At 38.6% G+C, this 15,832-nt stretch overlaps 1 protein-coding gene across 5 annotated transcripts in view; it reads left to right on the forward strand.

The window, feature by feature from the left end:
* Window positions 1-15,247, forward strand: part of CEP126 (centrosomal protein 126) — a 104,363-nt gene extending 89,116 nt beyond the window's left edge. For 2 of the 5 annotated variants that reach the window (XM_042957570.1, XM_042957571.1), the window contains exons 9-10: window positions 3,677-3,741; window positions 13,655-13,979. In XM_042957570.1, coding sequence (XP_042813504.1) covers window positions 3,677-3,741; window positions 13,655-13,717 — 128 coding nt within the window. In that variant the 3' untranslated portion in view covers window positions 13,718-13,979. Of the gene's footprint in view, window positions 1-3,676; window positions 3,742-13,654; window positions 13,982-14,632 lie in introns of those variants that run through there. The other 3 variants (XM_042957572.1, XR_006208047.1, XM_042957573.1) reach the window with 3 other exon arrangements.
* Window positions 15,248-15,832: the final 585 nt, after the last annotated feature.

Here is a 15,832-nt window from a genome sequence, read left to right on the forward strand (position 1 = left end):
GGAAAACCCAAGAGACTCCACCAAAAAGGTGCTAGAATTAACATATAAGTTCAGCAAAGTCACAGGATATAAAATCAGTGTGCAGAAATCTCTTGCATTTCTCACCAATAATGAAGCAGCAGAAAAAGTAATCAAGGAATTGATCCCATTTGCAATTGCACCAAAAACAATAAGATACCTACAAATAAACCTAACTAAAGCAGTAGAAGATAAAGAGGCGCCTGGGTGGCTCAGTCGGTTAAGTGTCCGTGGTTCAGTCAGTTAAGCATCCATCTTCGGCTAAGGTCACGATTTCACTGTTCATGGGCTCAAGCCCCACATCGGTCTCTGTGCTGACAGCTCAGCGCCTGGAGCCTTCTTCGGATTCTGTGTCTCCCTCTCTCTCTGCCCCTCCCCCGCTCATGCTATGTCTTTGTGTCTCAAAAATAAATAGACATTAAAAAAATTTGTTTAATAAAAATAAAACATTAAATAAAAACAGAAGTAAAAGATCTATACTCTGAAAACTATAGAAAGCGTAAGAAAGAAATTGAAGTGGACACAAAGAAATGGAAACGCATTTCATGCGCATGGATTGGAAGAACAAGCATTGTTAAAATGTCTATACTACCCAAAGCAATCTGTGTATTTAATGCAGTTCCCATTAAAATACCACCAGTATTTTTCGCAGAGCTAGAACTAACAACCCTAAAATTCGTATGGAACCGCAAAAGATCCTGGATAGCCAGAGCAATCCTGAAAAAGAAAAACTGGAGGCATCACGATTCCTGATTTCAAGCTGTATTACAAAGCTGTAGTCATCAAGACAGTATGGTACTGGCATAAAAACAGACACATAAATCAGTGGAACAGAAGAGAAAACCCAGAAATGGACCCACAACTATATGGTCAACTCATCTTTGACAAAGCAGGAAAGAATATCCAGTGAAATACAGACAATATTTTCAGCAAATAGTGTTGGGAAAACTGGACAGCAACATGCAGAATGAACTGGACCACTTTCTTACATCATATACAAAAATAAATTCAAAATGGATGAAAACCCTAAATGGAAGGCAGGAAACCATCAAAATCCTAGAGAAGGACACAGGCAGCAACCTCTTTGACCTCAGCTGGGACACCTTCTCACTAGACAACATTGCTGAAGGCAGGGGAAACAAAAGCAAACATGAACTATTGGACTTCATCAAGATAAAAACTTCCACACAGTGAAGGAAACAATTAGCAAAACCAAAAGGCACCCTACAGGATGAGAGAAGATACTTGCAAATGAGGTATCTGATAAAGTGTTAGTATCCAAAATCTATGAAGAATTTCTCAAACTCAACACCCAAAAAACTAACAACCTAGTTAAGAAATGGGCAGAAGACATGGATAGACATTTTTCAAAGGGCCATCCAGATGGCTAACAGACATGAAATAATATTCAACATCACTCATCATCAAGGAAATACAAATCAAAACCACAGTGAGATACCATCTCACACCGGTCAGAATGCCTAAATTAACAACACAAGAAACAACACATGTTGGCAAGGATGCGGAGAAAGGGAAACACTCTTGCACCGCTGGTGGGAATGCAAACTGGTGTGGCCACTGTGAAAAACAGTATGACGATTCCTCAAGAAACTAAAAATAAAACTACCCTACGATCCAGCAATTGCACTATTAGGTATTCACCCAAAGGATACAAAAATATAGATTTGAAGGTGTACATGCACCCTGATGTTTATAGCAGCATTATCTACAATAACCAAACTATGGAGAGAGCCCAAGTGTCCATCAACTGATGAATGAATAAAGAAGATGGGTGTATATATTCAATGGAATAATACTCAGGCATCAAAGAGAATTAACTCTTGCCATTTGCAGTGATGTGGATGGAACTAGACTGTATTATGCTAAGTGAAATAAGTCAATCAGAGAAAGATAAACAGCATATGATTTCAGTCGTATGTGGAATTTAAGAAACAAAACATGAACATATGGGAAGGTGGAGGGGAGAGAAGAGAGGGAAACAAATCACCAGAGACCCTTAAATATGGAGAACAAACTGAGGGCTGATGGAGGGGAGGTGGGTGGGGGATGGGCTAGATGGGTGATGAGTATTAAGGAGGGCACTTGTGATGAGCACTGGGTGCTATATGTAAGTGATGAATCATTGAATTCTACCCCAGGAAACTATATTGCACTGTAAATGAATCAAAATTTAAATTTCAAAAATAATAAAAATTCAGAATGAAAATCAGGTCAGTTTTACTTATTTGAAGTTCAGAAACAGGTAAAACAAGCAATATGATATGCATGTATACTCATGTGCTATAATTATGCAGACACAAAGCCCATGTAATCGGTCACCTCTGTGGGCAAGGAAAGGAGGTGTAATCCCCAGAGAGGCAGGGAGATGGGAGCTCCGGGAAGTTCCTAAAATAGTGATAATGTGCACATTTCTCAGTCTAGGTCATTACATAGACATTAGCTTCATTATAATTAACTGCAATATGTATATATGCTCTATATGTTTTTTGTGTTAATTTCAAAATTAAAATTTAAGAATAAAATATTAATAAGAGTGCCTGGTGGGCAACTCTTGGTTTTGGCTCAGGTCATGATCTCGAGGTTCATGAGATTGAGCCCCACGTTGGGCTCCATGCTGACAGTGTGGAGCCTGCTTGGGGTTCTCTCTCTCCCTCTCTCTCTGCATCTCCCCTGCTCATGCACAAGTTCTCCCTCTCTCTCTCTCAAAAATAAATAAACTTTAAATAATAATAATATATTAATAAAAAGCAGGGAGCTACAACCCCAGAAGCAATATATAACTAAGGCTGTAAGATGTCCAATTATGAAGATCAAGAGTAAAAAACTCAGGTCAGTTTTTTTAGAGGGTTTTTTCCTATTAGATACTTTGACATACTTAAATGCTTCACATAAAAGGATTCTGCTTGAAGGTTGTTTTTTTTTCTTTTGCCCAGACCCTTGCTTTTATATGGACCAAAGCTTAAGCACTGAAAAGGCATGAGTTGACAAATTATTCAACTTTTATGCCTTAATAGCTAAATAAACATCTCTTCTTTCCTGAGATATCAAAGAATCAAATTTCCCTTTTGTTTTACAAAAGAAGAGGGGCCCCTGGGTGGCTCAGTCAGTTGAGTGTCCGACTTCGGCTTAGGCCATGATCTCATGGTTCATGGGTTCCAGCCCCACATCAAGCTCTGCACTGACAGCACTGAGCCTGCTTGGGATTCTCTCTCTCTCTCTCTCTCTCTCTCTCTCTCTCTCTGCCCCTCCCTCGTTCATGCCCTGGCTCACTCTCTTTCTTGATTGCTCTCTCTCGCTCTCTCAAAATAAATAAATAAACTTTAAAAAGTAATAAAAGTACTGTATTTTTTAAAAAGGAAGTAAAAAAAGATAAGAAAACCCAGCATTTGAAGGAAGATTGTTATAGAATAGTCAAAGTATTAGGAATTTCTTTTTATCAACATTAATTTTATATAATTGTTTTTCATCAAATTACTTCTATTTCCTAACCTAATACAAGTCTAAAGACTGTTTCTGGTGACCAAAGAAGAAAGTCTGTTCCCCACGTTGAGTATTTGACACCAGAACTTAACATTTGATTCTTCTCTGTCAGCATACGTAACTGAATTATTTTTGTGTCATGGTATAATTATTTCAGATGTACAAGAAACCATTTGCAAAAATCCATCCATCAAAAATACCTTACGAATAATACCATTTCTGGTAAGTACTTTAAGAAGCTTTTATTTTTCTCATTTTAGGAAATGTCATGATTTTGTGTGTAAGAATCCTGTATTGAAATTAATTTTTCTTGATATTGGCTTTTAGGGAGTTTTTCTCCCAGTCAACTTTCAATGATGAGACGTTTTGTTAGAATCAGCAAATATCCTCTCATTTAAAACAATCAAAATATATAGGACGCCTGGGTGGCTCAATCACTTAGGCATCCGGCTTCAGCTCAGGTCATGATTTCAAGAGTTCTAGCCCCACGTAGAGCTCTGGAACCTGCTTTGGATTCTGTGTCTCCCTCTCTCTGCCTTCTCCTACTTGCACTTACTCTCTTTCTCTGTCTCTCTCAAAAATAAATAAACATTTTTTAAAAATTAAAAAAAAAATCAAAATAATAAGTTTTTTCCAACCAGAGTATTTCATCATCCATGGGAACAGAAACTGATATCATTGCACTACTGATATGTAGTATATGGGTATGTAGCCTAACTGGAAAATTATTGGTTATTTTACCTTGGTAATGATCCCACCCTTGCCCATCTCCCTTTTGTGTTTTCAAAGTTCAAAACTAGACATCATTATTTGGAATTTTGTTTTTGTTTTTTGCCTTGACACTGGATTCTGGTAAAGATACACATATAAGTGGCAATTTAGTGCATTAAGGAATTTTCAGTCTAACAGGGAGAAAGAACACACATGGATAGTGTATACAAATTACCATAATATGAATTAAGACTATGTGAGGCACCTGGACTCTTACTATCCTCAACTTAGGTGTTCGACAAAGAAATGCATTGTTAGAGGGGCACCTGGGCAGCTCAGTCTGTTAAGCGTCCAACTTTGGTTCAGGTCATGATCTCCCAGTTCGTGGGTTCGAGTCCCGCATCGAGCCCTCTGCTGACAGCTCAGAGCCTGGAGCCTGCTTCAGATTCTGTCTCCCTTCTGTCTACCCCTCCATCATTCACACTCTGTCTCTTTCTCTCTCAAAAATAAATAAACATTAAAATTTTTTCTAAAAAAAAAAGAAGTGTTTTCTTAGAGAATTCATTGGATACTTGCTCAATTGTTTTTCATCACATACCCTCAGTTCTGTAATCTTGACAGGAAAAAGTACGACGACACAAGTATACTTCATTTCTTATTATTTGCTCTTACATAAACAAAGTTACACATTTCCTGCCCACATTTTAGATTTTTGCTGTGTCCTGAGTGTGGTAGTAAAGAAGAAGAAAGAGGCTGCCCCTGCCTTCATGAAGCTTCTTGCTTCGGTCTCTGCAAATGGTTCTCAGAAACAGCCTTTTCGGTGTGGCATTGTTGATGCAGTGACTGTTGTACAGGAGTCTTTTGGCAACTGTCACTTTGACTCCTGATCTATTTTCTTCTATAATTTCTATAATTCTCAAAAATTATGTATCTCTCTGGAAACTTCACAACGAGAGTGAAGTTTATATATTAATCCACCATGCTGCACCCCCCACATGTGTGTTTTATTACTGTTTTTTGTGTTTCCCCCCATTCTGTCACTCCTTGTGTTTTCTTCTCCCACAGTGTTTGGTGGTGTTGCTTTGGGTTTTTCCTCTTAGGAAAAGAAATGGACTGGCATATTCACTCCTGTTGAGATACTTGGCTTGAATTTTAAAAGATAATTTTTCATTTTTAAAAATTATTTTTTGGGGGCGCCTGGGTGGCTCAGTCGATTGAGCGGCTGACTTCGGCTCAGGTCATGATCTCACGGTCCATGAGTTCGAGCCCCACGTCAGGCTCTGCTGACCGCTCAGAGCCTGGAGCCTGTTTCTGATTCTATGTCTCCCTCTCTCTCTGACCCTCCCCCATTCATGCTCTGTCTCTCTCTGTCTCAAAAATAAATAAACGTTAAAAAAAATTTTTTTTTAATTATTTTTTGAAAAATTTTAATGTTTATTCTTTGAGAAGGAGAGAGAGAGAGCACAAGCAGGGGAAGGGCAGAGAGAGGGAGACACAGAATCCGAAGCAGGCTCCAGGCTCTGAGCTATCAGCACAGAGCCCAATGTGGGGCTCAAACTCATGAACCATGAGATCATGACCTGAGCCAAAGTCAGAGGCTTAACTGACTGAGCCACCCAGGTGCCCCTCATTTCTAAAAAGTATTTTAAAAGACTTAAAACCATTTAAATCATTTAAAAACAATTTCTGGGAAGAAGTATAGTGAATTTCTAAAAGTGGGATTTTAGACACTTGTAACATGAGCAAAAGAAATAATTTTGAGCAGGATCTCTCAGGTGGCAGGCAGTCAGCTTCCACCACTCAGAGCAAGTGCTGTTGTAAGATTTCAGAGGAACAAAATTTGGCCCATCCCTTCACTGATTGATTAGTCATAATCATCTTAATGGTACTGGCATCTATCCTCTAGTGTACCTGTGAGGGCTTCTAGAGAGAAGAACCAGTGTAAAGTATTTAGAACAGTGCCTGTAACACAACACATGCTAGACACCATTGGGTTGCATTATCATTAGTGCCACTATTGTGATCATCTTATCCATTTACATCGTCTCAAAAAAAAGGTTGCATCGTTTCAGAAAAAGGTAACATTCCTGGAACTACTTAAGTGAAATGCACATGCAAAGCATAACTTCCTTGTAAATAATAGGAATCATAACAATTTGTAACAATTCATAATCCCACCTACCTCTCTTTTTACACTATGAATCTTCCTTCCAGCCAAAGAAATTTAATGCGTTGTCCTTCAAGTCTGCAGTACTCAGTATGCTGTCATGTTCTTCTCATTGTTTGTTCATGTTCACCCCAGCTCCAAACTACACCAGCTGTACTTTTGCTCTACCTTCCTAATCCAACCTATCTAAGCACCAACTTAATGTCACTTCCCCCATGAATCTCTCCATGACCAATCCAGCTTATGATGACCACATTCTCCTCTGAACTTAATTACTGTAGTACCACTGGTTTTATACTTCTACTCCATAGGTATTTTTGTGGGTTGTCTTTTTACATGAGTGATCTTCTTTGGAACTATATTCTTGAGGCTGTTTTTCCATTTACCTGTCTACTTCATAGAAACTAGCACATACTACATACTTGAAAATATTGGTTGAGACTTTATGATTTTTTTATACCTGGTTTTTAAATATATGATGTACCTTTTTCAGGCTACAATAAAATTAGGTGATGTATTTGAACTGGAAACGTTTTTAATATTCTGAAGCAAGATTTTATGCCCCATAAAATACCACTGTTTTCTTGCAAAGCCCCTTGGTGAATGCTAAATGTCAATTAATACTCTTTAATGGCACCCAAATTTTGTTGAGATATATTTAGAAAGAAGAATGGAAGCACACTTAGGGATTCCTACCACTGAAAAGTACTGTCCCAAATTATTTCACACACGTTATCTTGTTTAATATTCTAAGCGAAGGACATCAAGGAATTTTCTCAAGTCTCACAAATATTCAGTGGCAGAGCCAAGATTCAGTTTCCCAAATTTCCCCCCAAAACTCTTCTACCTCTTTTAATTCTTACTTCAGTTGATGACACCATTCTCCAGACTTCCCAGACAGAAATGTGTATCTCATCCAGGCTTCTCCTTCTCCCATGCCCACAGGCAATATGTCCTCCTGATAATACACCTCAAATCCATCCACTATCTTCATTCCTACTGTTAGTGCCTTTGTTTAAGAATTTATCATGTTTCAGGCGGCAAGGATGGATGAAGCAGAGCAGCGAATCAGCGATATAGAGTACAGACTTATGGAGAATAATGAAGCAGAAAAAAAAGAGGGAGACCAAAGCAAAAAAAGAGCATGATATAAGAATCAGAGAACTCAGTGACTGATTGAAAAGGAATATCATCAGAACCATAGGGGTCCCAGAAGATGAAAAGAGAGAAAAAGGGGTAGAAGGTTTATGGGAGAAAACCATAGCGAAAAAGTTTCTTAACCTAGGGAAAGACGCAGACATCAAAATCCAGGAAGCACAGAGAATTCCCATTAGATTCAACAAAAACCAGTCATCAACAAGGCATATCATAATCATATTCACAAAATACTCAGGCAAGGAAACAATCATGAAAGCGGCAAGGGGAAAAAAGTCCTTAACCTACAAGGAAAGACATATCAGGTTTGCAGCACACCTATCCACAGAAACTTGGCAGGCCAGAAAGGAGTGGCAGGATATATTCAATGTGCTGAATAGGAAAAATATGCAGCCAAGAAATTTTTATCCAGCAAGGCTTTCATTCAAAATACAAGGAGAGATACAAAGTTTCCCAGGCAAACAAAAATTAGAGCAGGTTCATGACCACTAAACCAGCCCTGCAAGAAATTTTAAGGGGGACTCTCTGAAGGGAGAAAAGGCAGAAAAAAACAAAACAAAACAAAACCCAAAGCAACAAATACTGAAAGGACCAGAGAGCACCACCATAAACTCCAACTCTACAAGTAACATCATGGCAATAAATTCATACCTTTCAGTACTCACTCTAAATGTCAATGGACTAAACGCTCCAATCAAAAGACATAGAGTAACAGAATGGATAAGAAAACAAGATCCGTCTATATGCTATTTATAAGAGACATATTTTAGACCTAAAGACACCTTCAGATTGAAAGTAAGGGGGTGGAGAACCATCTATTATGGTAATGGTCGCCAAAGAAAGCTGGAGTAGCCATACTTATATCAGACAATCTAGATTTTAAAATAAAGACTGTAACAAGAGATGAAGAAGGGCTTTATATCGTAACTAAGGAGTCTATCCACCAAAAAGATCTAACATTTGTAAACATTTATCCTCCAAACGTGGGACACCCAAATATATAAATCAATCACAAACATAAAGAAACTCATTGATAATAATACCATAATAGTAGGGGACTTCAACACCCCACTTAGAGCAATGGAAAGGTTATCTAAATAGAAAATCAACAAGCAAACAATTGCTTTGAATGATACACTAGACCAGATGGATTTAACAAATATATACAAAACATTTCATCCTAAAGCAGCAGAATACACATTCTTCTCCAGTGCACAAGGAAGATATCTAGAATATCTGGACACTGGGACACAAATCAGCCCTCAACAAGTACAAAAAGATGGATCATACCATGCATATTTTCAGACCACAATGCTATGAAACTCAAAATCAACCACAAGAAAAAATTTGGAAAGATAACAAATACTTGGAGACTAAAGAACATCCTACTAAGGAATGAATGGGCTAACCAAGAAGTTAAAGAGGAAATCAAAAAGTACATGGCAGCCAATGAAAATGACAACACCAAAACCTCTGGGACGCAGCAAAGGCAGTCATAAGAGGGAAGTGTATAGCAATCCAGTCTTTCCTAAAGAAGGAGGAAAGGTCCCAGATACACAACCTAACCTTACACCTTAAAGAGCTGGAAGAAGAACAGCAAATAAAACCCAAAACCAACAGAAGACAGGAAATAATGAAGATTAGAGCAGAAATCAATGCTATCAAAACCAAAAAAAAGAAAAAAAAAATCAGTAGGAAAGATCAGTGAAACTAGGAGCTGGTTCTTTGAAAGAATTGACAAAATTGATAAACACCTAACCATTTTGATCAAAAAGATAAAGGAAAGGACCCAAATAAATAAAATCACAAATGAAAGAGGGGAGATCACAACCAACACAGCAGAAATAACAACAATAAGAGAATATTATTAGCAATTATACACTAATAAAATGGGCAATCTGGAAGAAATGGACAGACTCCTAGAAACATGTAAACTACCAAAATTGAAACAAGAATAAATAGAAAATTTGAACAGGCCCATAGCCAGTAGAGGAATCGAATTAGTAATCAAAATCTCCCAAAAAACAAGAGTCCAGGGCTGGATGCCATTCCAGGGGAATTCTGCCAAACATTTAAGAAAGAGTTAACACCTATTCTCTTGAAGCTGCTCCAAAAAATAGAAATGGAAGGAAAACTTCCAAATTCCTTCTTCAAGGCCAGCATTTCATTACCCTGATTCCAAAACAGGACAAAGACCCCAATAAAAAAGAGAACTATAGACGAATTTCCCTGATGAACATGGATGAAAAATCCTCAACAAGATACTAGCTGACCAGATTCAACAATACATTAAAAGAATTATTCACCACAATCAAGTGGGATTTACACCTGAGATGCAGGGCTGGTTCAATATCTGCAAAACAACCACTGTGATACATCAATAAAAGAAAGGATAAGAACCACAAGATTCTCTCAATAGATGCAGAGAAAGCATTTGACAAAATACAACATCCTTTCTTGATAAAAACCCTCAAGAAAGTAGGGATAGAAAGATCATACCTCAAGATCATAAAAGTCATATGTTAAAGACACATCACTAATATCATCCTCAATAGGGAAAAACTGAGAGCTTTCCCCCTAAGGTCAGGAACAAGACAGGGATGTCCACTCTCGCCACTGTTATTCGACATAGTATTGGAAGTCCTAGCCTCAGCAATCAGACAACACAAAGGAATAAAAGGCATCCAGATCAGCCAGGAGGAGGTCAAACTTTCACTCTTCACAGATGACATGATACTCTATATGGAAAGCCCAAAAGATTCCACAAAAAAAAACTGCTACAACTGATCCATGAATTCAGCAAACTCACAGGATATAAAATCAATGCACAGAAATAAATTGCATTCCTATACACCAATAATGAAGCAACGGAAAGAGAAATCAAGGAATTAATGCCATTTAGAATTGCACCAAGAACCATAAAATACCTAGGAATAAACCTAACCAAAGAGGTGAACATCTACACACTGAAAACTATATAAAGCTTATGAAAGAAATTGAAAAAGACAAAAAATTGAAAAATATTCCATGCTTCTGGGTTGGAAGAACAAATATTGTTAAAATGTCAATACTACCCAAAGCAATCTACGTATTCAATGCAATCTGTATCGAAATAATACCAGCATTCTTCACGGAGCTAGAACAATCAGTCCTAAAATTTGTATGGAAAAAAATTTGTACAGAAAAGACCCCGAATAGCCAAAGCAATCTTGAAAAGGAAAACCAAAGCTGGAGGCATCACAATCCTGGACTTCAAGATGTATTATGAAGCTGTAATCACCCAGACAGTATAATATTGGCACAAAAACAGACACTCAGATAAATGGAACAGAATAGAGAACCCAGAAATGGACCCACAAACATATGGCCAACTAATCTTTGACAAAGCAGGGAAGAATATCCAATGAAAAATAGACAATCTCTTCAGCAAATAGTGTCGAGAAAACAGGACGGTGAAGTTCAGAATGAACCTGGACCACTTTCTTACACCATACACAAAAAGAAACTCAAAATGGATGAAAGACCTAAACATAACACAGAAAGCCATCAAAATTCTAGAGAAGAAAGGAGGCAAAAACCTCTTTGACCTTGGCTAGAGCAACTTCTTAACACATCTCCAGAGACAAGGGAAACAAAAGCAAAAATGAACTATTGGGACCTCATCAAGATAAAAACCTTCTGCACAGTGAAGGAAACAATCAGCAAAACTAAAAGGCAACCAATGAAATAGGAGAAGATATTTGCAAACGACATATCATATAAAGGGTTAGTATCCAAAATCTGCAAATAACTGATCAAACTTAACACCCAAAAAACAAATAATCCAGTGAACAAATGGGCAAAAGACATGAATAGACACTTCTCCAAAGAAGACATCCAGATGGCCAACCGACACATGAAAAAATGTTCAACTTCACTCATCATCAGGGAAATACAAATTAAAACCACAATGAGATACTACCTCACACCTGTCAGAATGGTTAACATTAACAACTCAGGCAACAACAGATGTTGGCAAGGATGTAGAGAAAGAGGATCTCTTTTGCACTCCTGGTGGGAATGCAAACTGGTACAGCCACTCTGGAAAACAGTATGGAGGTTCCTCAAAAAATTAAAAATAGAACTACCCTATGACCCAGAAATTGCACTACTAGGTATTTATCCAAGGGATACAGGCGTGCTGTTTCAAACAATAACCAAAGTATGGAAAGAGCCCAGATGTCCATCGATGGATGAACGGATAAAGAAGATGTGATATAATATACAATGGAGTATTACTCAGCAATCAAAAAGAATGAAATCTTGCCATTTGCAACTACGTGGGTAGAACTAGAGGGTATTATGCTAAGCAAAATTAGTCAAAGAAAGACAAGTATCATATGACTCAATTCATATGAGGACTTTAAGATACAAAACAGATGAACATAAGGGAAGGGAAGCAATCATATAAAAACAGGAAGGGATGCAAAACATAAGAGACTTGTAAATATGGAGAGCAAACAGGGTTACTGGAGGGGTTGTGGGAGGGGGGGATGGGCTAAATGGGTAAGGGGCATTCAGGAATCGACTTCTGAAATATTGTTGCACTATATGCCAGCTAACTTGGATATAAATTTAAAAATATTAATTAATCAAAAATTGGCTTCTATAAATAAAAACATCGAGTAAACATTAAATTTATTCTATAAATAAAAAACATTTTTAAAAAAAAAAGAAGAAGAATGTGTCATGTCTCACCTGAAGAGATGTGATCTGTCCAGGGTATCTTTCACACCATCAGCCCAGAGTAATCTTTGTAAACCAAGAATATGAACATATCACTCTCCTGTGTCAGCACTTACCTGTCACCTAAAAGATGAATTAAAACTCCAGAGAACTGCATTCACGACCTTCCCATCTGCACCTCTGGTTGCTCCCCAGCTTGTAAGTTATATACATTTGAGCGACAGGTAGGTCTCCCTGGAGCTCCCTGTCCTTCCAGGGCCCACACTGCCTTCCCCTCATCCCCTGCCTCACAGGACTTGTCCTCTTACATACTTCTCTCCTACTCATTCTTTCAGGCTTCATTTCACTACCATTCCCTCTAGGAAGGCTTATTCAGCCCAAGTTTTATCCTGCCAAAGTTTAGAACTTCCTCTTTTTGGCAACCATAGCAGCCTGATTTTTTTCTTTTCATAGAAGTTATCATACTGGTCTCCTTTTTTTCTTTCCTTTTCTTTTTTTAATTTTTTTTTTTTTAATGTTTATTTTTGAGACAGAGAGAGCATGAGCAGGGGAGGGGCAGAGAGAGAGGGAGACACAGAATCTGAAGCAATCTCCAGGCTCTGAGCCATCAGCACAGAGCCCAATACAGAGCTGGGACTCACGAACCGTGAGATCATGACCTGAGCTGAAGTCGGCGCTTAACCAACTGAGCCCCCTGGGCGCCCTCTTTTTCTTCATTGAACAGATATTGCCTGGGTTTTCACTGTGTCAGACACACAGTGCCTGTGTGTGAGGGCTGGGACTAGAAAGAGGAAAATACTTTGCTGCCTTCAAGTCTCTTGCGTTCTAATAGAGATGACATGCAAACACTATCCTCTCAGAGGCTTGTCCCAGGGCGTCCTGAAGACACCAGCCATGGCTTTTCAGTGTAAAAACTATGACTCTCAAAAGCAGAATTTTTATTTTGGAATATGTACTTTTTTTAAAATAAATTTTATAAATTTATGAATTTAATGAATTTTTACCTAATGCCCTCTCAAGCAACTTCTTTAACCCAATATATGTTGTTAAACTACACCTAGGGTGTTACATGAGTTGCTGGAGCTTCCCTTAGAAAATAAAATTGCTAAATTGTGACTATTTACACACCAGATTATGATAAAAGGCACCTGCTAATCACCTTTTCCAATAGCAAAGGGTGAAGATTATGAATTATTATCATTGGTATGATGCTTTATGTGAAGTGGTACTCATTATGTTGAGGTTGATGTATATGTAGCACTTGAGAATTTGAATTATGAATTTAGTGTTATTAACATCCATAATCTGTAAGGAGATCCACCTGTGAATCTGCCTATGAATACTACAGTAAAATAGTGTTCTGAAATTATGTTACAGAACAGCCAGCCAAGGACCAGTCTATCTCCTGATGTTGGATCCAGAGTGCAGAGAAAATACTGATGAAGAATAACAGTAACTATTAAATGGAATCATTATTTTTGATAATCTCCTGTAAATATATCCTAGATTTCTGCATTTGTTAATAATTTAAAATACTATAACCATAAAATAAAGGTAAATCATAACATGGGTAATGGAGATAAATTGACTAGTTTACATTTATGCTACAAGTTTATTATGTATTTTATTGATACATTTTTAGTGAATGGAAATGCTTCATTGTTTTTAATGGGCATGCTTCTGAAAATAAATTCATTATATTTAAAAATACAACAGGATATTTTGTTATTAAAATTATGTATTAGCTATAGTTGTGAAGCTTTGTTTTTCTAAAATTCCTAATAAATTCTATTAAATTTTGGTACAGTGGTGTAAAAAGTTTATGATTTTTTTAAGTCTATTTATTTATTTTGAGGGAGAGAGTGGGGGAGGGGCAGAGAGAGAGAGAGCAAAAGAGAGAATCCCAAGCAGGTTCCAAGCTGTCAGCACAGAGCCGATGTGGGGCTTGAACCCACCAACTGTGAGATCATGACCTGAGCTGAAATCAAGAGTCAGATGCTTAACCGACTAAGCCACCCAGGCGTCCCTAAAAAGTTTATGATCAGTCAGTAATATCCCACATATATAGTAAAGCTATTTGTTTAAGACTTTGAAGGATCTCTGTACTTTGGAGTTGTTGCCAAGGGATGTTAAGAAAACCAAAAGAGGGGCAAGGATCTCTCTCTGCCCCTCCCCCGACTCGTGCTCACGCGCTCTCTCTCTGAAAATAAATAAATAAATATTTAAATAAAGAAACAAGAAAACCAGAGAAACCCCTTGTATGATCATGAAACTTCATATGATTATCAAAGTTTTTTCATAGAATTATGATAATCACATATGTCTTTTTATTTTCAATCAACCTTTCTACTTCAGGCTCTCTTCTGGATTGCTTCAGGCTGAGTTTCTGACCTCTCACACCAGTAAGGCTGACAGCATGGCATTTGTAGAGCATGGTGAGATGGCCAGAGTAAAAATCTCTGGTACCAGGCCTGTCTTACAGGTCCTCAGAGCTTTGCCCTTGGCCCCTGGAGAGAATGTGCGCAAGGTTCCGCCCCCTGAGGCCTCCTGCCCAGCTGGCGGCCTGTTTGCCACCTTTCCCTCAGGGCACTGGTTCCCCCAGCCAGCACCGCACCCTGGGCTCAGCATGCCTTTCCTGTCCCACTGCCATCCACCAGAGTCCCCCCAAACACTGCTGAGGTTGACTTCCTCGAGTGCTTCCTAAGAATCCTCTCTACTACCGCTGGTATAAATTATGTGCCTCCCTGACTGTAGTTACTTGTGTGGACGTACCTCTCTTGTGGATAGAGAGCTCCTGACAGTCAGAGGTGGTCATTCGCATCGGTGGCCTTAGGAATTAAAGCGGGGACCCAGAGGCAAATCAACATAACGAACGTAGGGGAAAATATTCAGCCGTTCCCTTTATCAAGCCCCTACTGTGCTAGGTGCTGCTCCAGATATTAGGAACACAATAAAAAACAAAAGTAATTATTTTCTTGTCTCATGGAATTTACATTTTAGCAGGGAATACAGATTTTCAACATAAGAATATGCCAGCAGAGTTATAAAGCATGCTGAATGAAAACTCGAGCGCAGTAAGGGGGCACAGTGCTCGCAGGGCGATTTCAGACAACAGGTAGGGTGGCCAGAGAAGGTCTCGGAGAAGGTGACGTTTGCGCAAATATCCACGTAAAGTGAAGGGGGCCTTGGTGGGAGTGGGAGGAGAGCTCAGCCAGCGGGCAGGAAAGGGGGGTTTTTGTCGCATGTGTCTGGTCCGTGGTCCACATCTAGAAAACAAGGGTCTAGAACATAACCTTAGCTGCACGTTGAACTTACACGGGAAACAAGGTGCGGTTTGGGCATTTCCATTTTTTTTTTTTTTTAATTTTTTTTTTTCAACGTTTTTTTATTTATTTTTGGGACAGAGAGAGACAGAGCATGAACGGGGGAGGGGCAAAGAGAGAGGGAGACACAGAATCGGAAACAGGCTCCAGGCTCCGAGCCATCAGCCCAGAGCCTGATGCGGGGCTCGAACTCACGGACCGCGAGATCGTGACCTGGCTGAAGTCGGACTTA

The sequence above is a fragment of the Panthera tigris genome, chromosome D1 (assembly GCF_018350195.1).
Source record: "Panthera tigris isolate Pti1 chromosome D1, P.tigris_Pti1_mat1.1, whole genome shotgun sequence".
Classification (NCBI taxonomy): Eukaryota; Metazoa; Chordata; class Mammalia; order Carnivora; family Felidae; genus Panthera; species Panthera tigris.